General features: G+C 51.4%; 1 protein-coding gene across 4 annotated transcripts in view; it reads left to right on the forward strand.

Moving 5' to 3' along the window:
- NEDD4L (NEDD4 like E3 ubiquitin protein ligase) overlaps nucleotides 1-7022 on the forward strand; it is a 333633-nt gene extending 326611 nt beyond the window's left edge. For all 4 annotated transcript variants that reach the window (XM_046024976.1, XM_046024977.1, XM_046024978.1 and 1 more), the window contains 4 exons: nucleotides 438-545; nucleotides 2052-2148; nucleotides 2729-2801; nucleotides 6478-7022. In XM_046024976.1, the coding sequence (XP_045880932.1) occupies nucleotides 438-545; nucleotides 2052-2148; nucleotides 2729-2801; nucleotides 6478-6580 (381 nt within the window). In that variant the 3' untranslated portion in view covers nucleotides 6581-7022. The remainder of the gene's footprint in view (nucleotides 1-437; nucleotides 546-2051; nucleotides 2149-2728; nucleotides 2802-6477) is intronic.
- Nucleotides 7023-24094: the final 17072 nt, after the last annotated feature.

Here is a 24094-nt window from a genome sequence, read left to right on the forward strand (position 1 = left end):
CAGGCTGGCGGGGAGGAGCTCTGGCTACCCCAGAGCACACATTCTCCTGGGAGTTGGGACACATCTCAGGTCCTGAGACACATAAGGTCTTGGAAGGGGGAACAGCTAGAGTGACTAGCAGCTGTAAACGGAGCACAGGAGAGGCTGAGCCCCGGGCTCAGATGCGCGGGCTGGACGAGGGACGGACGGGCAATGGTACCGCCACCATGGGAGGCTGTGGCCTGAGCACACGTTGGATCTGGGTCCCCGTCCTTCCCTGCGTTGCCTCTGTGATCTGAAAGGGCAGGAAAATGATGTCCCCGTCACACGTTAAGAGCCGCCAGCTTACCTGCTCTGCACACGCCAGAATGCTGGTGTGAGAAAAGGCCATTCCTCCGTGGGGGTCTGTGCGGTGTTCACACGGGCCGGCTCACACCTGCTCCTTCTCCCCGCTATAGCTGCTGATGTGCGGCCTCGGCGATGTGGACGTGAACGACTGGAGACAGCATTCTATTTACAAGAACGGCTACTGCCCAAACCACCCTGTCATTCAGTGGTTCTGGAAGGTAAGGCCATGGCCTCCCCCATGCTTCTCCCAGTCGACATTGAACCCCTGGGGGCGGAAACCCAGCTTTTTCCATGGCTCTTGGTGGACAGCTGTCCCTGCCTCAGCTCGATCCTTACCAGAGCACTTTGTCCTTCCTTAGCAACCCGACTATAGCAGCTTTACTGGAGGAGCCCACGAGTAGAATGAAGTAGGTCCTTGGGTTCAGGAGTTAGAACGGGCCCGCCGGAGTGTGGCGGAGTGTAGGCGAAACATGCTTGGGGCTGAGTTTTCCAAGGTGCCGTATTTGCTTAAAAAATCATTTTCCCCATTTTATTGGTTAGTTCCAACAAATATTTTGATCTTTATATCCTTCGGTCAGAGATGCAAATGAAATTTCATTTACTGTCTCAGGGCCAGTGTTTGCTTTCTCTTGAGCTTAGGAGAGAAGCAAAATGGTGAGTTGAGTCCAGGGTAGAGACTATAAACTGCCAAGCATCTGCCTTCGGCTCAGGTCATGATCTCGGGGTCCTGAGATCGAGCCCTACTTTGGGCTCCATGCTGAGCGGGGAACCTGCTTCTCCCTGTCTCTCTGTGCTCATTCTTTCTCTCTCTCTCAAATAAATAAAATCTTAAAAAAACAAAAAACAGTAATTTCAGGGGGAGAAAAGGCTGATGACTTAAGTAATAACTCCTGTAACTTGTTTTAATTTCTAAATATCTATTAATACTATTTTATGTAGTGTAACATAATAATACTATAATACCATTTGTTTTTATTTCTAAATATATATTATTAATACTATTTTTTAAAAGATTTTATTTATTTATTTGACAGAGACAGCTCACAAGTAGGCAGGGGTTGGGGGGAAGCAGGCTCCCCTCGGAGCAGAGAGCCCGATGTGGGCTCGATCCCAGGACCCTGAGATCATGACCTGAGCTGAAGGCCGAGGCTTTAACCCACTGAGCCACCCAGGCGCCCCTGTTAATACTATTTTAAGTGCCAGCAGAGGTGTAGAGAGAGAAGACGTTACAAGCAGACTTCAGAGCCCGGTCTGCGTGTCTGCACAGTTTCTGTCCTGATTCAGGTGTGCGGCACACATTATTGTAGAAGGCCTACCCTGGCATCTGGTTTTCTTTCTGTAAAATGTTATCTTTAGAGAATTTGCCTACAACCTGGAGTCTCCCATCTCATGTCCTAGCCTGGGTTCCCGTGGTGTTGGCGCTTCTCCAACTCCAGGCGTGTGTCACTGGCCCCGGGGTTCCCAGCACACCTCCCCCAGAGACCCTGAGCTCGGCGCCGGCAGCGTGTTTGCTTTGTAAGAAAGAGACCTTGGGATCTCTCGTGCTCTGAGATTACACAGGTGGCATGGGTGGAATGCCCATTTTTTAAAAAAAGGCCCCACTCTCAGTCCCCTGTCCCGGTCTGCCACTGCGACCTTGGCGGTGGAGTTTCGCGTGTCTGCGCTGGTGTGTCATGTGCCGGGCATCCCGCGATGCCGTGACCACTGTCCGTCCCCGTCCCCAGGCCGTGCTGCTCATGGACGCCGAGAAGCGGATCCGGTTACTGCAGTTCGTCACGGGGACGTCCCGAGTGCCTATGAACGGCTTCGCCGAACTTTATGGTGAGACTCACTGCTGCTCCTGCAGGGCCAGGTGGCGCTGTTGCCCGGCCCCCAGACACGTGTGTGCCCTGCAGGTCCCGTGCAGGGAATCGGGATGGGGGGGGGGGGTTGGAGTTTGTCCAGAGACAGGTTCGTCTTTCCTGTTTGTCTTGTCTTGTGGTGTGTCTGGAAGGACTCTGTACCTCAGGAGACAGAATCACCCCATGCTTACTGTAGAGATGTTAGAAAGTCACGCTGCTCTGCACAGTAGAGGTCGCGTTTCATCCCTCCCCCGAAGGAGCTTGTGGTATAAGCCTGCGGGGCTCAGCAGAGAGGCTGCACCTGTCCGCACCTCTGCTTGCCCTGCAGCGCTGCGCCCCTCCAGTCCCAAGTAATGCGGGGTCCGTGCCCCGAGGCTATGCAGGCCTCTTGCTTCTCCCCACAGCAGATCCTTGGTACTGCCTGGAGCCGGGAGGGTGTCTCCGGCTCCCGCTGGGCACGCCGGCCCACCTGCTTCCCGTTGAAGCCCGGCCGCACTTAGCTTTGTTCTCCGCCTGCTTCCCCGCCGCTGGCATTTATTTATTTCTCTGTTTTTGTCTAGGTTCCAATGGTCCTCAGCTGTTTACAATAGAGCAATGGGGGAGTCCTGAAAAACTGCCCAGAGCTCACACATGGTGAGTGACAGAAACACACAGTTGTCCACAGATTGGGCTTTAAATACTCAGCCGGGGATCCTGCTGTCACAGGACGCCGTGTTGCTGCCCACGAATAGCACAGCACGAGGTGTCAGTGATGGCGACGACGTGTAAGTTGTGATGCTGATACAACGCAAACCAGGGTCTGAATGGACCCAATGTGTTCGTCTCAGAAAGGGTTAACCACCGCCACCACCCCCAGTCCTGCGGGACGTTCCTCCCCCGACCCCATCCTTCCACTGGAAGCAGATTCTGCAGTGTGTATGCACTGGACGTGGAAATGACTGTCCTCAAACGCTGTGAGACGGATGGCATTTTTACTCCAACCGTAAGTTCGTTCTTATCCCCAGAACTTGGGATAAAATGCCCTGGAAAAACCTTGTTTTAAAAGGTCTCTTATGGGGGGACCCTGCGTGGCTCAGTCCATTAAGCATCAGACTCTTGATTTCAAAGGCTCTGGTCATGATACCAGGGTCGTGGGATCGAGCTCAGTGGGGAGTCTGCTTGTCTATCTCTCTCTGTTCCTCCACTCCCCCCTCTCACTTTTTCTCTCTCTCAAATGAGTAAATACATAGAATTTTTTAAAAAACATAAAAGACTTCTCACAGCCACCAATAACCCATAGGTCTCTTGAATTTAGCAACAGTTCGACTGGCTAGAGGAGCATGAGAGGTGTGACAGGCCTGGTCCCCAGGGGTCAGGGTCAGGGGATGCAGGAGAGACAGGTGTGGAGCAAGGCAGCCCTCAGGCCTCCAGGATCCAGGGCAGGAGGAGGGACCTCCCATGCCTCTGAAGGGTCCCCTGAGCCTAGCAGCTCCTGGGGAAGCTCTTACTGATCCGAGCACCTGTGTTCTTGGGCTGGTTTCCCCCACAGGCTTTTATTTCTCGCTCTTAGAAGCAGGTGGAGGTGGACCATCTGGAAGATGGCGAGTCCCCAGCCCTCCTCTCGTCACCAGCCGTGTGGCCCTCCAGAGCGGGCTCTGGGCTACACAGTGCCACCCAACCCTCATTGCAGGAAATGCCTCCCCGCCCTCCCAAGTACTAGCGAGGGCCTCATGAGAGTGTACTGTGGAAAATTGGCTGTGGGAGGTCTTTTTGATTCCCTCGCCTTGCCAGAGAGAAAACATTCCCCATTTATACCATTCACGGGACTCTGAGTGGCATGAATATGGTCTTTGCCCGTCCAATCCTTCAAGCAAGCAGACTCCAGCTAAAACTGGCGGGTCTCCAGAGCACTGATTGCTGCCATTCATTTTCTTCTGGGGGAGAAGGTGGTGGTATTTTGGAGCTCTTAGTCCAAACGGTATCTGGGTCGTGCTATTTTCTGGGTTATGATAGCCTTCGTTTGGAAGGCAGGCAGCATGGGGCCGAGCCCCGGGACTGCTGGGATTGACGCACAACTCCCAAACCCGTGGTCTCATCATGACGGGAGGAGTAAAGCGCTGGATTCCTGGGCGCAGCCGTCTTCTGTGGACTGGGCGCAGTGGGATCTCTCCCGCGGCTTCTGGCGTGCCGGTGTTCCCTTAAGTGGTGGGGAAGCTTGCCCTGTGATCACACAGCTCAGAGTCCCAGAGCCCAGGATTGGAACTCCGCTCTGCCCGAGTCAGAGTCCGCACACTGGCCGCTGCCCTAGGATCCGCTGCCTCCGTTGCTACAGTTCCCTTTCCTTGGAGGCTCATTGAAGAGAACCAAGTAATGTAGTGTCCAGCCCGTGTCCCTCTGTGCCCCTGTGGACAGATGTCTTCCTGTTGAACTTCCCTCTTTTTCCAAGTCCACATGCTTGGGTCACAGCTAAAACACGGTGGGGCCCAGATAAGGCCTCTGAATTCAGTGGTTCCAAACGTCGGCTGCACATTGAAACCACCTAGAAAGTTTTTTTTTTGTTGGTTTGGTTTGGTTTCGTTTCATTTCGTTTTGTTTCGTTTTAAATACGGATGCCAGGGTCCTGCCCTCAGAGATTTGGAGTTTGTGGGCTTGGTGTGTAGCCTGAGCTGTCGGGCTTTCCAAACTGTCCAGGTGGCTCTGGCGGACAGCTGGAGTTAAAGATTCCTGCCCTTCCCTGGGATGAAGCTCTGCCCGCGGGAGGAAACCAGCCCGGGCGTCTCTTACTGGAGCCTCTTGGCTTCTCTGTGGGTCACAGCATTGGCCTGCAAGATGCCCCCCCGCAGGTGACTGCCGCCCACGGAGCGAGGGCGCAGGGCTGCGGGTGGGGAGGGATGCGGCCTCGCAGGGGCGTGCGTGCCTGTCTCTGCCTAGCCAGTCTCTCCCGGCCCAGCCCCGGGGAAGGGAGCTTTGCTGGCTGCTTCCAGCAACAGGCCCTCCACCAGCGTTAGCTGGAGATAAACCTGATTTCTTCCGAGTTGTATGAAAAGATAAAATGGACAGTTAAGCTTCAGAATCCAAACGTGATTGAGCAGGAGAGCGAGAGCTAGCGTACTTTATAAACCTCGCAGATGTGACTAGTGATGTGATGGAGAGGGCTTCAAAGATCTGTCAAAGATCAGTCCTTGGATATTTAAAATTACACTTTACAAAGAATCACAGACCCCCCGGCTCATTGGAGTAGAGGAAAAATGACCTCCCGAGGCCACTCAGCTGGCTAGTGCCAGGCCAGAGCCAGACCCCTGCCCCCAGCTGAGTACACCAGGCAGGCACACGCTGTGGCCCACACAGGGTCCTACGCACTCTAGGCTTTAGCTCCTTCGGTCATCTCAATAATTCTGAGCAGAGGGTCCCACATAAGAGGAAGGTGGTCATAGATCCTGGGGAGAATGCAGGCCCCCAGGGATCCCCGGCCCTGGACTCCGAAGGACCCGCCGCGGTTGACACGAAAGCCACCTTCTGTGACAGGCTCCTCTTAAGTTCAGCCTGCAGAAGTGGGGTTCTGTCTTTACAACTGGTAAGGGCCCGTTTGAGAGCATTATCAAACTGAAAACCCTGCCAGACGTCGCCTTCAGGATTCCCAGGTTCCCGAGAACTCCAGTTTGAGAAGCGCTGTGCGCTCCTCCACTGAACTCCTAGTGCTTGGTGACTTAACACGCTCAGTGCGTCTCGTGAACCACGCGCGGGGTTTCGACAGGGCCCACCGGGGACGTGCGTCTTTTCGTCCTGCTGCTGACAGCAGCGAGTTTTTGGAATGTGGGGACTTGCTCTGTTCATATGTGGCATCCCAGGTGACTGGAAGTTACTACGCAGAAGAGCACTTGGCGTGGGATCTAGTGTCGAGGACGTGTCTAGTTGATCCTCGATCTGGTGTCGAGGATCTAGTGTCTAGACGCGACCTTGGTCCATCCCTGTCGTGTGTAAGTGCTTGGCGTTCGAGGGTCCGGAGCTCGGCCCACACGTCAGGGACCGCTCCCCTTTCGAGCTCCCCCCCACCCTAGCTGGGCCTTTCCCGGCCCCACATCTAGCTGTGGTAGAGAGGTTTCGTGGCCTCTTAGAAAATTCTCGCCTCTGCTCTGGAGGTTACATAACCTCGTCGGCGTGGACGGTTTCTTTGCCCCATTTATTTTTAATGACTCAGGATTGTTGCCGGAGACTTGTACATTCTCTTGCCCAAACACCGCATGCCTCCTCCAGCCCGCCTAGGAAACGCTGTTGTGACCACAGGGTAATAAGGATGGTCTTTGACTCCTACTTTCTGTTACTTCTGCAGCTTTAATCGCCTTGACTTACCTCCATATGAAACCTTTGAAGATTTACGGGAGAAGCTTCTCATGGCTGTGGAAAACGCTCAAGGATTTGAGGGGGTGGATTAAGTGCCCCTCACTCGCTCCCCGGCCTCGGGGTGGCTGTTGGTCCAGCAAGTCCTGCTTGCACTTTTGCATTTGCCTAACAACAGACTTTGCAGAGACCAGGCAGGAAGAGCAGCCACGGGCATGGCTCCTAGAGCCAAGCCTTCGCCTGTGACTTGCCCAGGTTGGGATGTGGGAGCCCGGTCCCAGGTCGCGTTCCTGCATTTTTCACCACGAATTATCAACTGGTTGATGTGTACACTAATTACATTTCAGGAGGACTTAATTCTATTTATGTTGTGCCTCTGTAGGCAAAGCCCTTAATAAATATTTTACATACTTTATAATGACAATGAATGGAATTAATCACTCTACAGGTATAGTATTACAACTCATGTTTACTTTTTAAAATGATTTAGACCGATTTTCAGATTTTATTTCATTACAATTAAAGATGTCTCGTGTACTTGGAAAAGTGAGCATATTTTTTTTGTATTTGAATTTCATACCAGGTTGAATGTCAGTGACATTTTTTTATTTTTGAAGTTTAAGTACCCTCTCCGCTCCCACTTTAATAGAATTGGAAGACTGATTTTCGTCCAAAAACCTTCTGCAGACAAGTACTTTGAGAGCATTTAAACTACAACGTTAGGCATAATGGTAATTTGCTGCATACTCAGAATGCAAACAAACTGGATATTACCTTTTTTTTTTTGTACAAATTTCGCGTACTAGCTGCAGGCTGAGAGAATTGTAACATAGCATGGCAAATTCAGTGTCGACTTTGAAGGAATCGTACCATTATTCCTTAGAAGTAACTACGTGTGCCAGAACACATCTGGGGACAGGGCTGGACTGTCCTTTCTCGGAAGAGACCTTAGCTACCCCTCCCTGACGCTGTACAGTCCTTCCCTTCTCGCCTTTTCTTCTTTGCTGTTTGTAGTAGAGACATTTGAATGAACCGTGGCCCTGCTTGATTTGAAACTGCGGAAACCAGAGATCGGTTTCATGTCTTACTTGTATGCGTTGGCTAATGGTCGCTAAATAACCAATTTTTGTTCTAACTGCACCAATTCTGAAGGCACTTTATGGACCACATGGAGGTCCTATCTGGTTTTGTTGATGTTTTCTTTTTTACCCTAGACGGTCATTGTGATGATGCTCTCTTCTCCCTGCACACACCTTTCCGGTGCGGTGTGTATCCATTGTGACTCTCGCTGCTGGTGTGTAAAACCTAGCTGGAAAGCTGAGTCTACAGACCCGTCCTCACCTGCTGTTCGGCAGTTTCTCTGCAACTACCAAGATTGATTGAATGCACACTTCATCTGACCGGGTTTTGTCCCCTGGGACGTGTTGCATGCTTTCAACACTGTGTACTGCCTAAGTGGTGTCTGTTCTGTGCTGGACTAAAAAAGTGAGCGGGAACCTGGATGTGAGCCCCACGGTCGGTCGGCTGATCGGGTGGTGGGGACGGAGGGTTCCGCGCACTTGGATTCTTTGCCGCGTTGAGTGTTCATCGCAGAATTCCGTGGTGTTTCGAGAGAAGGCCTGCGGGGCCGCATGAGGGTCCAGCAGCCCTGCCGCCCTTTTAACCTGTGTTGTCCCAAACCCTGTTGTGACAGGGGGCTCTAGAGATGTGATTTCTTGCCAGTCATCAATAAGACAAAATTGGGGTTTCGGGGCCTCCCTGTTTGTTATGTAAGGACCTTTTGGTGTAAGAAATTCATTGTTCCCCAGCTCTGGGTGGCTTGTGAAAAAAAAACTGTAAACGTTCATGATTGTAAGTGAGCTGTCTTCAGAGGTGCAGAGGTCGAGGAGGGTCTGAGAGAAGGTGGATTTCTTCGGAGCTGAGGATTAGTTCCCTTTTCTATTGACTTAAAAATCTCCGGTAGTGATCAGAGAGCTTAGATCTTGAGTGATTGGACAAAAACATAACACCCTTTTTTTTTTCCATCTGTGGGATTTTTTTTTCCCTGCAGTCAATATAAAACATGTCTCTTGGCAAAAACCCACTTCGTGTAGCCCCTCCTGATCCGGAGGGCTTTCTTTCTAGAACTCGCACCAAAGCCCATGCTCGGATGGATTCTGAGAGTGGTCGTGTCATCATAGAGAAAGCCTGCGGTTCTAGCTGAAGAACTGGGGTTCTGTCATTTTGCAAACTGAATATTCAAAAAATCAGAGTATTCCATGTAAATGCGAATGAGGCAGTGTTAAAAAAATATGAATGAAAAAAATCTAAGATCATTTCCGTGCCAGGAGCAGATAGGAATTGTCGAACTATACACCCCGTGAATACTTGAAAGACCATAATTGTGACTGACCGATCAGTTCATCGACCGCTAAATGCGGGATCCTGTGACAGTCGAATAGCAAATGGGTTCGAGGTTTGTTTTTGTTTGGCTTTCGATCCACATCAGATCCCCTCATCTCAGCAATTCTCAGTGTTTCACTCTTTGTCTAAAATAGTCCTAGATCTTGTTTTCTCTAAGTGCTGACAGCCGCTCGCCGATGTCTTCACGACAGAGTCCTGGTGGTGGCTGACAGCAGAATGCTGGTCGGTCCCGTCAGCAGGCGCCCCCGGGGACGGGGTCCAGGACGGGGTGCTGGTCCTGTCCCGGTACCCTCCTCTCTGGCGCTTCTGAGTCCAGAGGCTCTGCACCTTCTGTTCCCTTAGAAATTAACCCGGATCTGGCTTTTTTTTAGTTGCCTGAAGAAGGTACAGTTATTATGGGTCATTTTGCCCTGATGTTAAGAAGCTAGTTCCAGAATTAACGGCTGTGCCGTGGACATGAGCTGCCACACCCGCCTGGTGGTCCTGGGCGTTTCTGTCCCTGTCCCTTGTTGGCCTGCAGTCAGATTTGGAATGTCTGGATTAGCTTCGGAAGGCGTGCTGCTGCTTTTGTGCCGGCTGCCTCTGGAACAGGAAACCAGGAGGCATTTATCCGTTTTAAAGTTGTATTCAGCTCTGAAACCGTTTCTGTTCTGTCCTTCTCTGTAGCCAGTCCTGTACCAAATCACAAGAATGTAAGATGCTTCTTTGATTTTTGTTTACAACGCCCTCTGGTCGACCACCGGGTTTTTCCTGTGGTCAGATGGCAGATTTTCTGAAGCGACCGACGTGGGTTCTTCCTCCCACGTAAGGGGGCAGTGACAGATTCTGAGAAGTGGTTGGCAAAATATTTGAACCACATTCCACATCTCACAACGTTAAATAGACAACAAGTACCATGACTGTTTGATCCTGCCCGATCCAGACTGGCTCTCTTGAAAACCAAGTTCATACGCAGCAAATTACTAATCGTTCTAACAGTTAACTCTTTGTTTAACACTTGGCTCCATTTTCCTAAGTCTCATATCTCACCTCTGAACTTGAATGTCTGTGGAGAGCGTGGGTTAATCAGTTCTCAAGCCCCCTCCCCGCTGTGCTAGCCACCTTCTTTCTTTTCCTCTTTCCTCTGCACCCCTCTTAATGACAGGGAGAGGAGGGCACTTACGTCTGGTATCATTTCCTGCCTTGTCCGGTAGGGGGTGCTGCTGCGCAGGGTGACTGCCCGGTCTGCTCCCTTCCTGGCCCCCAGGCACTACCTCTTGTCTCCTTCGGGCTTTGGGGTACATCCTGAGAAGTCACGTCAAAACTGCCAATTTCAGGTCTGATATGCGTTTTTAAAAATCCTTATAGACTCCACTTTGTACTTTCGATTTTAAAACTGGGAAGACAATGGAATAACACTTTGGACCACTTTCTAATTTATCTAAGCCTTAATGAACAGCGTGTGTACACTTGCATACGCACACGCCCGCCCCAGTGTGTGTTCAGTGTCAGAAACAATGCTGAAGCATCAGGACGTGAGCTGGTGTCGTGTTTTATTTCAGAAAACCATCGGTTTCTGTCTATATGAAATTTACCAAGAGAACTTCTCATTAGGCGTCTGTCCTTGGTGAAAGGTGTTGTGCGCGTAGCAACACACGTTTAAAATGCATGTCTCCTTGTTCGTTGGGCTGGTGTTTCCAAAGAGCATCAGTAGAAGTCTTAACAGCGTCAACTGCAGACCTCTGTGTCCTGCATCTCAGCCTCGTGTCAGAGCATCGAAAGCCTTTCTAATGACCATGACCCTGTGTCCCAGACACCTGTGTTCCTATATAAGCCAGTTTGTCCTTTCTATTTAGACTGATTTCATCAAAATTGTCAGTTTCCTTCATGTTAACTTTGCGTGACTTTGTTTTTCCTTTACTACTACTTACATGAGATGTATATAATACATACGGATGTATGCTGTCCAAATATATATGGATATATTTGCATAGCATTTTTACACTTTCCTTGAGTAAGCTGGTTTCGAAAGGGAGTGTGAGAGCTTAGTCCTTCTACAGTTTCCTCCAAGCTATGTCCTGAAGTGTCTGACCCTCGGAGCCTGAGAGGGACCCCTGGAAAATGATGCTAACGTGCTGTCATTCCGTAATTCGGGATCTTTTACCAAATGAAACATTAAAAACAAACAAACAAAAAAGTGACTTTAAGATGAAAAGAGTTTCAAGCATTCCAAATGAATTCTCAGTGTTTCATAACTTTTTATTATAAACCCCACTTCCTAATAATACAAAGCCAAGTACTATTTGATACGGTGATTACAAACCAAACTACTTTGACATTTTTTTAAAGACAACTTCTGGATAACGCTCCTTTTCACAATCAGAATGGCTTTAAAATATGGTTGAATTTGATACACACAGGAACAGTTTTGTTTAAGAACCAATCTTTTTTTGCTCTTCATTTTTCTTGAGCGATCTAAAGAGAAATTGTAGATTGTTTTCCTGACAGCAAAAGAGTAATGTGACAAAATGAAGTCGTTGTAAAGAAGTGATACAACTTGTCAAATATTTAATAAAGAATTATGGAAGCTGGAACTTTTCTACATCAAGTATTATGGGTTGTTTGATTTCAAGCTTCTCCATTAATGCGTTGTCTTAATTGTTGTGGGGGTTAGATGTCCACAGATGAAAGAGTGCTCATTTCCTTAGTGTCCCTCAGAGCCCCACACCTTTAGGACGTCACTGGAGTTTGCCCAGACCACAGAGTCCCTGAGTGATCCCAGCGCCTCACCTCGGTCAGTTCAAAGCCCCCAGTCAAGCTGGTGGCGCCCCGCATGGGAATCCAAGTCTCTCAGTCCCACAGTTCGCTTCTGAGGAGCCATGGCCAGATGGCGCCTGGGTGTGAGAACACAAAAGCCACTGGCAGACCCCCTCACCGAGGAGGGAACACTTCTTGAAAAGCACAGTAGGTTCCCAGAGAAAGTCTTTATGGGACTTGAATTGGACAGGAAAACAAATTGATGGTGACTTCAGACCTGGTACGGACTCCTCCGATAGTAGACCGCAGGACCCTGTCACGACCAGGGGAGGGGGGGCGCGGGTGGGGACTGAGTGAGAAGGAAGGTTTCCTCCCCGGGGCCGAGCTCAGGCAAAGATGAACCCTCCCTGTCCCCACCCTGTCCCCTACTGCCCAGCACCCCTGCAGAGCTGCACAGGACACGGTGTCCACCGAGTGGACTCGCGAAGCTTGAGCTGGCTCCTAGGACTGAACCCCCTTCTCAGCTGCCCAGGTGCCCAGCAAACTGGCTGTTCCGAACACGCTGTCCCCACGCATGCATGAGGCACCTGTCACCCGCAGCTCTGTGGCCCAGGCGCGTCGCTCCCTGTTGGAACGGGGCCCCAGGTGGCCTAGAGACGAGGGCTTGGGGCCAGCACGGTGAGGAGGGAGGGCGCTGGTTTTCTCCCAAAGCTACTCTGCTTGCCTCACCGCACCCCTGTGCTGGGGGAAAGCCTTTTCTTCCTCCCTGAGGGAACAGCTGACCTGGGAGGGGCATGGGCGCGGTGTGCACCGCCAAGACCAACACACGGATGAGCGCTGGGTGAGAGGCTCAGCCGTCTGGGACTAAAGGCAGAGTCTGCTTTGGGGCAACTGCTAAACGGTTCCCGGCTGCGGGCACTGTACAGAGTTCCGGACTAGGAAGGCCCGCTTGGCCTGGTCCAGACGAATAACGACACAGGCTGAAGGTAGAAGCTACAAGTCCTCTAGACTTCGCTCTTGACAGACTTTTGTCCATTCTTAAAGCTTCTCTTTCCTGGGGCGCCTGGGTGGCTCAGTCGCTTGGGCGTATGCCTTCAGCTCAGGTCATGATCCTGGAGTCCCACGTCGGGCTCCCTGCCCAGCAAGAAGCTGCTTCTCCCTCTGCCCCTCACCCAACTTGTGCTCGCTCTTGCTCTGTCTCTCTCAAATAAATAAAAAATTTTTTTTAAAGTTTCTCTCTACTTACACCTCTCGGCATAGACTGGTAATGCCATTTTCCTTAGTACTCCAGACAGTCAGCTTGAGTCCCAAAGAACATCCCCCCACCCTGCCCAGTGTTTTGTTACGAAAACATTCAGAAGAGCTGAAGAGTGGGGTGAACACCAGGACACACCCACCCCTAGTTCTGCCGTTACATTTTACTCTGCTTGTGTTCTCCTCCTCTTCCCCCCAAATCCTACAGCATGCCTAACGTTAACTAGATTTTGTCATTTAGATTTTTTTTTCTTTTGAGGTATGAGATAAAATTTGAACCGGGTGAATTTGGAGATGTAATTGACTTTACCAAACGATTCATGAATCAGACGGCATCCAGTCTAGCCAAGAGAAAGGAGCTCCAAGGAGCAATACAATATGGAAGGTTTTTAAAGGCAGGGAGGGAGTGGGGGAAAAAGGCGTTATTAGCAAAGAATGCGTTGTGTCAAGCAAGCCACCCTCCTACAGGGAAGGGAAGGGGTCTGCCTGTGAATTAACCTCCTAGAGCTGAACAGTAAGTTCCAGGTTAGCTGGTTAAAGATCACATGCCTGGCAGCGGGGAGAGGAGAGAGACCGCAGTTAGGTATTAAGTTCCGTTTTGCTTAGCACAAGTGATTCCATTTTGGACCCGCTGTCCCTTTTTAACGGAGGTAAAATTTACCAAAAAAGTAAATCTTCAGTGTACATTTCCAGAGTTTTGACAGATGCATGCATTTGTGTAACCCAAATTCCCATTGCCCCAGAAAGTTCCTTTGTGTCTTCTCCTGGCCCATCTCCAGTCCAGTGCCCCCCCCCCACCGCCCCCGCCACTGCTGTTCTGATTTTTTCCCCCACACCCTAGATGAGTTTTGCCTGTTCTCGGATTTCACAGAAATGGGACCGTGAGGTTTGTTACAGCGACATTTTAAGGTGTAGCTGGTTTGTGCACTGCAAGGGCCGTGAACCCCGTGGAAACCAGTAAGTCAGTGGGTAGGAAGCTGCCGGTCATCACTGATGAGGATAGTCTGAGGCCCGAGTAGTATCCCCCATTTCGTATATAACATAAAAATCTCCACTTCCCAAATACGATCACCGTGTAGGATGTTCAAGCCTGTTGTTTATATACAGCGATCATCTTGGACTTAACAGGTCGAAATCCAGGCACGTCTTGCTGTGTCTCGAGGTGGAGAGGGTGGTCTGGATCGCTCCCCAGCTCCCGGGCCGCCTTCTTCCTGAATGCATCCTGAGGACGGAAGAAGGCAAGAGTTGGTCAGGGCAAGCTAATGGTGTCACGAGGAAGCCCGAGCGGTGGCTTAATACGAGAACGGTTTGTTCCTCACGGGCCTGTGTAGGTTGGAGGTGGCGCCCTGCTCCAGGAGTCCCGCCGGAACTCGGCCACCCGCCCTCACCGCCCACCACACCCTGGGGCAGGGTCCTCCGCGGCCCACAGGCAGAGGCTGAAGGCAGCCTGTGGAGAACGGCCGGACAGCCAGGTCCAGGGGGGGAATAGCCCCACCGCCCACCTCGCCCTGGCCACACGTCCCTCACGTGGCCTTTCCTGACTGCAGAGAAACATGGGAGACACCTGGTGGTGCCCAGATGCCAGGGGAAGGAGTCTGGCCACAAGCACTCACTCTGGGCCCTGGCGTCTCTCCAGCCTCCAGCATCCCTTTGCAGAGGGAACGTCCCCGGGGGGGGCTGGTGGCCGTCTGCCATTTGCGAAACTGCCGGAGTCCTCGGTTCACTCTCTCAGGATCCTACTGCTGGTACTTAGGGTAAATCTCTGCATCAGCTTGGGCGGCACGCGGCCCGTGAGGCAGGCAGACAGGGAGGCCCGGAGGCTTGCAGAGTGGTGATCTGAGCCCAGCCACAGGCCACCACGCCACCCCTGTGCTCTGCTGCCCCGCCGTCGTCCCTCCACCAACCTCCTCTCCGAGGGACGAGCCCACACCCTGGGTTACGCTCAGATGTAAGTGACTGCTCAGACCAGAGGCATGGCCCCTTCCAGAAGGATTTTCATTTTAACCAGTTCCAAAGGTAGCGGCTTAAACCCAAAGGAATGAAGACGAAAATGATGGCATTTGGGCCTCCGCAAACTGAGTGGAGGAGGGTGTTGAGGGCAGGGGCCCCGCTTCAGGACATAGAACTCACTGTGTCTAAGAGACACCCCCTCTGAGAAGCGAGCCTGCTCTCAGGAACGGCCCCAACCCCAGGCCCTCCGAGGAAGCCACATCATCTCTCCCCCGGCCACAGGACCGAGCTGTCTCCACCCTCGAAAGCAAGGGCATGTTTTCCAGATACCTTCCTGGGCAGCACAAACATCCCTTTGGGCAACAGAGACGAAGGGCCAGAAAGGACCAGAGACAGGGCTGGTGTCTCTGCCCCCAAGAAGTATTCCAGTGAGCACCAGGATGTTGCTCTGTGTTTTTAAGAGTTTCTGTTTGGTGATGGGACGCCTGGGTGGCTCAGTTGTTAAGTGTCTGCCTTTGGCTAAGGTCATGGTCCCAGGGTCCTGGGATGGAGCCCCTGCATCGGACTCCCTGCTTGGCAGGAAGCCTGCTTCTCCCTCTCCCACTCCCCCTGCTCGTGCTCCCTCTCTTGTTGTATCTCTGTCAAATAAATAGATAAAATCTTTAAGGAGAAAAAAAAAAAAGTTTCTGTTTGATAAAGGATTTTAAATATTAACATGTAACATATTTAATACTGCTTGTGGTGGGAAGTTTGGGTTTGGGATTGGTCTTTCCAGTACTAGTGACTCAGCTCTTAAAAGTTCCAAGGGCTCCCCTGCCAGTGGGGTCTGAGCTCCCTCCCCCGACCCTCCACCTCCTCTCCCGCCCTCCCCACCCTCTCTTGCCTCCTTCGCTGTGTGTGTTGACTTAGAAGGTTCTTGCTTGTTCATCAGTTGAGATTATGAGGGGGACATGCCCTCCCCGATGTCATGAGTGTTTAAACAAAAGTCAGGCCTTTGAACCCTGGACTCCAGTTAAAAAGTAACAGGCTGGCGACTGGATCAATAAGGGACAAATATTAGCTGTGGGGACCAGAGAGCCACGGCGTTGGGAAATTCCCATTGCCGGTGACATGGAGAGAGCTGTGCCCATACCTCTCTTGAGAGTCTGGGAAACCCAAGGGCCTCAGGGACCTTGGGCCAGTCATTGTCTTGCTCTACGAGTTGAAGACTGAAGCCACCAGCCCTTAAGTTAGCTTCCGGAACTCCCTTCACTCAGGATGCCTGCAGAAGCCTCCTGAAGGGTGTGGCTCCTTGGCCTGCCCTTCCCAGCCAACCTGCACTCTTGTCAGGCTGCCTCCAGCAAAGCTCTGAGCGTGTCACTCTGCTACGTGCAGAACTTCCACGTGCTCCCATCGTCCTCCTGCCCGGCGCTCAGGCCACATGGGGTGTTTGGGCAGTAGGACAGCAGGTCTCTGCGTGGCCCCTCTGGCCCTTCCCCAGTCTTCATCCTCCTCATTGTGAGGGTTCGATGCTACAGCCCTTGCTTCTTTCTTGAAATGCCCTTCGGTTTCTGGGACATTTCACCTTCCTGATGGTTCTCTCCCTCCCCAATTAGTCCTGCTAGTTTTTCTCCTCCCCTCAATGATGTTCCCCCAGAATTTGCTCTTGGTTCTCTCTCCTTCTCTCCCTCCACCACCCCGTCCACCTCCTTGTCCTCTTGCTTCTCCTCTTCCTGTGGCTTGAAGTCGTCACCTCTGTGTGGCCAATCACCAGATCTACCTCTTACCCCTCCTAGAGCCCGCCACCCTCCTATTCAAAATCTCAGCACGTCCCAGTCTAAACTCACTACTGTCAAACGTCTCCCTTCATCCAGGCATCTGCAGGATCTCCAGGAACTTCATCTTTGCCTTTCCGTTGGGCTTTGCTCCCCAAGTCCAAAGAGGGCAAAGTTCAGTTTTCCATTCATTCAGCAAACATGCTCTGAGCAGCTACCATGTACCACATACTTGTAGTGGCTAAGAATACAGCAATTACAAAGGAAACAAAGCCAAAAACCATTCCATGAGGAATATCTTCTCTAGTGGAGGCAAACAAATAGGAAACATATACATAAATAAGATGTATGTTGCATTAAATGCTGATGAAGCCACAAAGGGAAAGCAAGCAGAGGAATGATCAAGGTAGCATGGGAGGGTCCACGTCTAGGTGGGGTGGGTCAAGGTGAAGACCTCATGGGCCTAAGAGAATGAGCTCTAGGGCTGCTTGGGAAAGCACACTTGGGGGTGGGGGAACAGAAACACAAAGGCTCTAAGCAGGATTGAGGAAGAAGGTCAAGGCCCTTCTGAATATGCTAACGTGAGACACCCGTTAGACGTCCAAGTGAGGAGGTCAAACAGAAAGTTGAACATAGAGGTTCAGGGAGAGGTCAAGGCTGGAGATATGAGTGTAAAGTGCCATCAGCGAGTCGATGGAATTTAAAGCTTTGAGATTGGAAAGGAGGGTCCCAGCATTGGAAGATGAGACCGTCAGGATTGGAGTGGCCCAGACAGCTGGCGGGAAACCGAGAGCCAGTGGGGCCCAAGAAACAGGGAGAGGAGAGCTTATTTCTGAAGGCGGGAGACCGTGTGTGTGTCAGTTACAGACAGTCCCAACTGTTCAACTTAACGATTTTTCAACCTTACGATGGTAGCAAAGCGATATGCATTCAGTAGAAACCGTACTTAGCAGTGTGAGTGTTAAGTTAGTGTAGTAAATGCATTTTCGACTTGATGATAACCTCAACTCCTGCTGGGTTTATCAGGACGAAACCCCATCGTGAGCAGAGACAGATCTGTGCAGTGGTTGGTCCACAAGATGACGGCTGAGGCATGACCACTGGAACTGGCCGGGAGGGCGACCCTGGTGATCTCAGGAGAGAGGGGGGCGGAGGACAGCAGGAACACCCTGACCAGCTCAGGATCTGCACCCTCCCTCCCCCTGACTGGCCTCGGAAACATCTGTCCTACTTCTGACAGTGACCTCCTGACTGCACACACTGTTCCTCCTTGCCCCATTCCCAACAGCGCACACACAGCCCAGCTCTACTTTCTGCACCGTCGCCTGCAGAAATCTTTCAATGGCTGCCACTGGCCACCAGTGACAATCTGAACTCCTCCGCCAAGCTCTCTACGCCACAGGCAGGCTTCAGACTCACTTCCCCTTCCTGCCCGTGTCTTCCCCTTCCCATAGACGTCTCCCCACACACGCCTTGTTTTCCTGCCTTCTTGCCTGTGTTCGCCCTGTTCTCTCTACTGGGAGTGACCTTCCCACACACAGACTCTACTCAAAATTCAGAGTCCCTCCCTGATGTCACCTCACCCAACCAAGCCCCTCCTGGCGCCCCCAGCCCCTGAAGGTGCCCCCCTCCTCTGAGCGTGCAGCGTTTGGCCCCTTCCTTGTCGGGATGTCTGTGTCCTGGTCCCCTTCCTACCATCACCACAAGCCACCTGATGGCACAGGGCTTCATCAGTGCCCGCCCTCCCCCAGGTGCTCGAGAAGGCTGGTCCAAATAGAGCTGGACAGGGGTCTGGGGAATGGCGTGGAGCTGCTGGTCACAGTGAGCTTGAAGGTTGTGGATTTCAGTTTCTAGAATCCTCACTGTTTCCTGTCTCTGTCCACTCCCGCATAATAATCAAACATTGGCCAGGCTGCTGAGTCCTTCCCTCATGACCCTGGTGAGGGACCCAGTTGTCTGTAAAAAAAAAAAAAAAAAAAAAAGGCATTTGGGGTCCCTGGCAAGAGAACAAGAGAGGAAACAAGGAGTCAGGAAAAGACATTGAAACCAGAAAACGGTCTGCGAAGTGAGACAGTCACGTGGCCTCGGCATGAGGGTTTCGATGCAGTCATCTCTCCTTGTTGCCTCAAACAATAGCCACTCAGCAATGCCAGGGTCGCCTTTTTGCTCCTTCCAGACGTGACCTTCAAGCCCCAGAGCATAAGCCACACTTCAGTCCTCAAGAGACGGCGGTCTCCTTGGAGACCCGCACACATCTCGGCCGCACGCAGCTGTCTGTGCAGAAGCACCTGACAAGTGACTGGTGGCCGCTCAGCGGTGTCCTCTGGGGGTGACCAAGCCCTGCTCGCAGCCAAACGCGATGTGGACCAACGTGAGATTTGGGCTTGAATACCTAATAATTACCCATTTTTCTTTACTTAGAATGTGACTCTTCTCCTACCTTGTCACAATATAGCCCCCGCAGGGGTTTACCTCATGTACACTGGGAGGCAGATCGCTCCTAAATGTCTCCAGGCCTCCACATCGTCTCTTCTTCTAATAGTTCGCTTGGGGCTGCCAACGTGTCTTTCCCACTGTCCTGTGCTGGAGTCCTGGCCTCTGTCGAGCCTGGAGGCCTGGGCCAGGTGGGGCAGCCCCTCCCTGTGATCGCTGACGGGAAGAACTTTATCTTGGGGAAGGAGAAGGGAAGGAAAAATCTCAGGAGTGAAGACTTCAACTCCTCCCCGCCCCTCAGTCTTGGGACGTTCTTTTATTAAAAGACATGCCAGGGGCGCCTGGGTGGCTCAGTGGGTTAAAGCCTCTGCCTTTGGCTCAGGTCATCATCCCAGGGTCCTGGGATCGAGCCCCGCATCGGGCTCTCTGCTCAGCAGGGAGCCTGCTTCCTCCTCTCTCTCTGCCTGCCTCTCTGCCTACTTGTGATCTCTGTCTGTCAAATAAATAAATAAAATCTTTAAAATAAAATAAAATAAAAGACATGCCAGTGCCCCGGAAATGCTCCCTCTTTTTTCAAAACCCCGTTCAAAGAAATGGAATGGGGAAGAGCCTCGCTGTTCAAAACACCATCTTCCCAGGCCCTGCCCATCGCAGCTCTGGAGACAGCCTACACTGCCGCCTGGCCCCAAGGAGGAACAAACAAAGAGCCACGTGAAGTTGGATTTACAAACCCTTCCACAGGTGTCACGGCGTGGTGGGGAACGTCACAGACACTGAGAAAGACATGTACAGGTTCCCTACAAGATTCATTCGTTCATCCATCCATTCATTCATTCGGTAATACTAACTGATCATTATTCATACCAAATATTTGCCCTTAAGATTTTCATTTAGTGGCACGGCCGAAGAGGAAGCCAATAATCAGAGCAAAACCTGCTATAGATCCACAACCCAAAACTCTCGGGGCCAGCTGTACTTTGGAAGGCAGATCTTTAAAAAATTTATTTATTTATTTATTTGTATTTTAGAAAAACGTGGTGTTCTATGCCCCGTGTAATGTGCAGAGTCTGAGGCAGTCCGCTGTCACCGCAGCCATTCATATTGCTACAGACAAGCATTCCAACACCTACACCAAGTGAATAAAAACTATAAATAGCCTCATGTCAGTTCAGGTCAGGTTTTTGTCATCAAAGGCCCCAGTGAGACTGCTTTCTTCTTCTTCTTCCTCTCCTTCTTCTCCTTCTTCCTCTTCTTCTAAAGCTTATTTATTTATTTATGTCCTGTCTACACCCAGCGTGCAGCTCGAACTCACGACCCCGAGTGGAAGAGTTGCACACTCTGCCGACTGAGCTAGCCAGGCCCCCCAGGATTGCTTTTCACATTACTAAAAGCTGAACTTTAAGGACACAGAAGGGATTGTGCTCCTGCTCAGAGATCTGTCAAAAAGTCAGGTTAAGGAATTCTTCTTGGGACAAGTACTGCTTGAGCTGAAATTGAAAAGATCAGCTGGTTGAGGGAAGAACTTGGCAGCGCACACCCCGCCAGCCATCTACAAAGGCTCAGGCAGGCCACAGGGCAGCCCAGGGCCAGCCATGGAGGAAGCCGGGTCCTGCTGGTACAACAGGGACCGGGCGGTGCTGACCAAAGCCAAGAACCCCTCACCCAGAGCCACCCAGAAATGGAGCCCAGCACACTCCACTTACACACACTCTCCCCCAGGGTATTCTTATTCGTGTCCGAGCTCGAGAACCACTAGTTTATTTGAAACCCCCCCCATTGGCCAGGCCATATTCTAAGCTGCTTTAGAAATAAGAACACAGGGGCACCTGGGTGGCTCAGTAGGTTAAGCTGCTGCCTTCGGTTCGGGTCATGATCTCGGGGGTCCTGGGATCGAGTCCCACATCGGGCTCTCTGCTCGGCGGGGAGCCTGCTTCCCTCTCTCTCTCTGCCTGCCTCTCTGCCTACTTGTGATATCTCTCTCTCTGTCAAATAAATAAATAAAAATCTTTAAAAAAAAAAAAAGAAATAAGAACACAGATAATCCTCCAAACGGCCTATCTAGGTAGCTGCATTATTATTCTCATTTTTCAGATGGGAAAAGGAAGGTGAGCAGAGGGTAAAGAAAATCTCATCCAAGGTCACAGAGCTTGTGAGAGACAGACCAAGACATCTGGCTCCAGAGTTTGTGCTTTTAACCGGAATGGGATACTGCCCTGCACAGATTCAGACATCTGTCCCTAGCTAGAGCCGCCCACCCCCTGCAGCCACTGGAACCCTGAGACTTTGGCCGCCTGGAGTCCTGAGGAAGCATCCTGGGGAGCGCAGATCACGCCCTGGCCCCCCTGCCGTGGGGACCGGACCATGCAGGGTGGGGCTCAGGGAAGCAGGGGAGCTTTGGTCTTTCACCCCTGGGGGCTTGCAGCCCCGGAAAGAAGCTGACCAGTTTGCACTCAACCTTTTGGCCTTCGGGTTCAAAGCCCACGTTGCCCTGCTTTTTATCTATGTTATTGATGATCTGTTTCCAGAGTTTGTTTGAGGAGATGCGAGCCAGAAAGCTGGGAGAGGGGGTTGAAGCCAGCTGACTGGATGGTCAAGCCTGGTGAGAAGTTTGCCCTCTTGTGTCAATTCCAAAAGGCAGCGTTTGGAAATAAAGTCAACAGAGAGCTTTTCTTCATCTGCACACAAACAGCAGTTCACCAGTGTTTGGAGAGCGTTGGGCAATGCTGAAGGCAGCTGGGTCAGGAGAAACGTCAACTTTGACTTTTAAGTCTCTAAAGCTGGCTTTGGTTTCCTTGTTCATACCAGCACACCTACAGCTCGCATCAAAAAAGAAACGCTCCAGGCTTCTTTGTTCCCTCCCCATCCCCATCCACCCACCATGGAATTACCATGGGCATTAGAGAATGTTCTGGAACACTCTGCCTTCTCCCCTTACACTGGGTGTCTGCCATCGCTGCACAAACCGTCACCAAGCAACCTCTTTTTGATGGCCCCAGAGTTCTTGTTCAAGGACAACTGCTCTCTAGCTTAAGCCAATTCAGAGCCGACTGGAATCGCACATGTAGCAATAAAAGTGGCCAAATGCCATGGGTAGGCATAGCAACCATCTACTCGGAGAATTTTTTAAAATAGAGAAGGAACATTAGAAATTATTGGCTCCAAACCCCTTGCTTTGCAGATGACGAAACTAAGGGTCGAGGGTAGGGTTGGGGGCCGGCGGGGGGCCTTCTTGCCCCAAGCACCCAGTTAACAAGTGGTGGTAATAAATCAGAGCCCACTCACCCAAACCCCAGCTGGGTGGCATTTTCCCACCACACTCTTCAGCCTCTTATTGGCCTCAAAGCTTTCCAATTCACATTCTCAACCATCCATTCAGCCTTTTATTCTTTCTGGAATATTTTCTGTGTGCCAAAGATGGACTAGAACCTGGGGACGAACCCATAACAAGATTCACCCCTTCCTTCGAGGGGCTCCCGTGAGAACCCTTTATGCTCTCTCCTTCCTTCTGCCTCCTTCCCTTCAGCAATGGCGCTGGGTGCGGTGTCTCCTCTATCAAGTGGAAACAGAATCTCTGGGGTTGGGGTCCAGACATTGGCAGCTTAAACATCTCCCCGGGTCAATCAAGCTCGAAGGTCCAGCTTTGAGGAAGTCACGGAGCCCAATTCTACTTGATTTGTCTCCTGGACCCTCTCTCGTACTGCAGAGGGCAAGAGTAAGAGTCACCCAGCATTTTCACATCTGTTACCTGTGCAAAAAGGAGGCCAAGGCAGCCTCCCAACAAGTCTCTGGGGTCTGAGGCCACTAAATAAATAATAAAATAAAATAATAAAATGAATAAGTAAAAGACTTCGGGACATAGGCACCTCTAAAGGAAAAGAAATAAGTGAGCTGGAAAGGTAGCTGGAGTTTAAAACGTGCAGAGGAGACAAGGGGGCCCATTCTTGGGACTGGGTTTTTCCTTCAAGGGAATGGAGCCACGGTTCTGTTGGGCTGATTTGGTAAGTGTGTGATGTGGTTCAGAAAGCACCAGGCAGCTTCCTGTAAGATCACTGAGAGGGTTCACGAGAGTCAAAAGCATGAAATAAATCAGCAAAGGAAGGGGTTCTGGTTAGAGCCTTGCTCACCCCCCCAATGCAATCTGTCACTCCAAATGACTCACGCACTGACAAGAAAGACTAAAAATATTCAAGCATGACATTTGCATCTATTAAATAGTTGTTCTGTCGCACACCGTTGGAAACTGGCTTTTCTGAAGGTTACTGGGAATGATCTGCGTCTGCGGCTCGGTGTTTGTGGCTTCAAAGTGAACCCCAGCGTGGGAGAGGCTCCGACGGGCTCAGTGGGCCTCAGCACCAAGTCAAGTCCTTCGTTGGTGTATTGGAAGCACCTGTAAGATTCAAGAATCTTTACTAAAGTCGGAAGAGTGCCTGGCGTTGCCCTTCGCCTGACTCGGGGGTGAGGAGTACCAGCTGACCAGGTGTCCCACTGTCTGAGCCAGGAGCTGAGCGGCTGGATTCCGAGCTCTGGACAGCAGCTGGTTTTTCTTTCTTTATCTATCCTTAGATAGGTCTCAGGTTTCCTCCTCAGTCCTTATGGTGAGCCGGGTTTCGCTGTGGCTTCTCGGATGGCGTCACCCAGGACAGATGAGGGAATTCAGAGCCCCTCATTCTGTAAATCAACCCTGTCATGTGTCTGACTCTGGTCTGTTGCACAAGCAAAGGCCGGGCCGTCGCAGACCCTCCCACTCTGTCCTAAGAGCTGCTGAGCAACACGGGGCCGGAGAGCCAGAGTTCAACCTCAAGGGGAACCAAGAGTTAGATTTCTGCCCACAAAGATGCAGAGGGAGGAGGAAGTCCCTAAAAGGATGAGAGCGAGGCAGTTGGAAGAAATGGCCCATCGGGAGGACCTAGGACTCCACTGTTCCCAGCCCTCCTAGACAGACAGAGTCTGCCCCCCACACTCCCCACCAAGACGGCCAAGTTCAGGTGACCAGCAAGGGGGAGCAGTCTAGCTCTGGGGCTCATAGCTGCCAAAAGAGTTTGAGTTCTGACAGGACAATGGCCTTTAAGAAGCAGGGGC

This window comes from Meles meles, chromosome 12, assembly GCF_922984935.1.
Source record: "Meles meles chromosome 12, mMelMel3.1 paternal haplotype, whole genome shotgun sequence".
In the NCBI taxonomy this organism is placed as follows: domain Eukaryota; kingdom Metazoa; phylum Chordata; class Mammalia; order Carnivora; family Mustelidae; genus Meles; species Meles meles.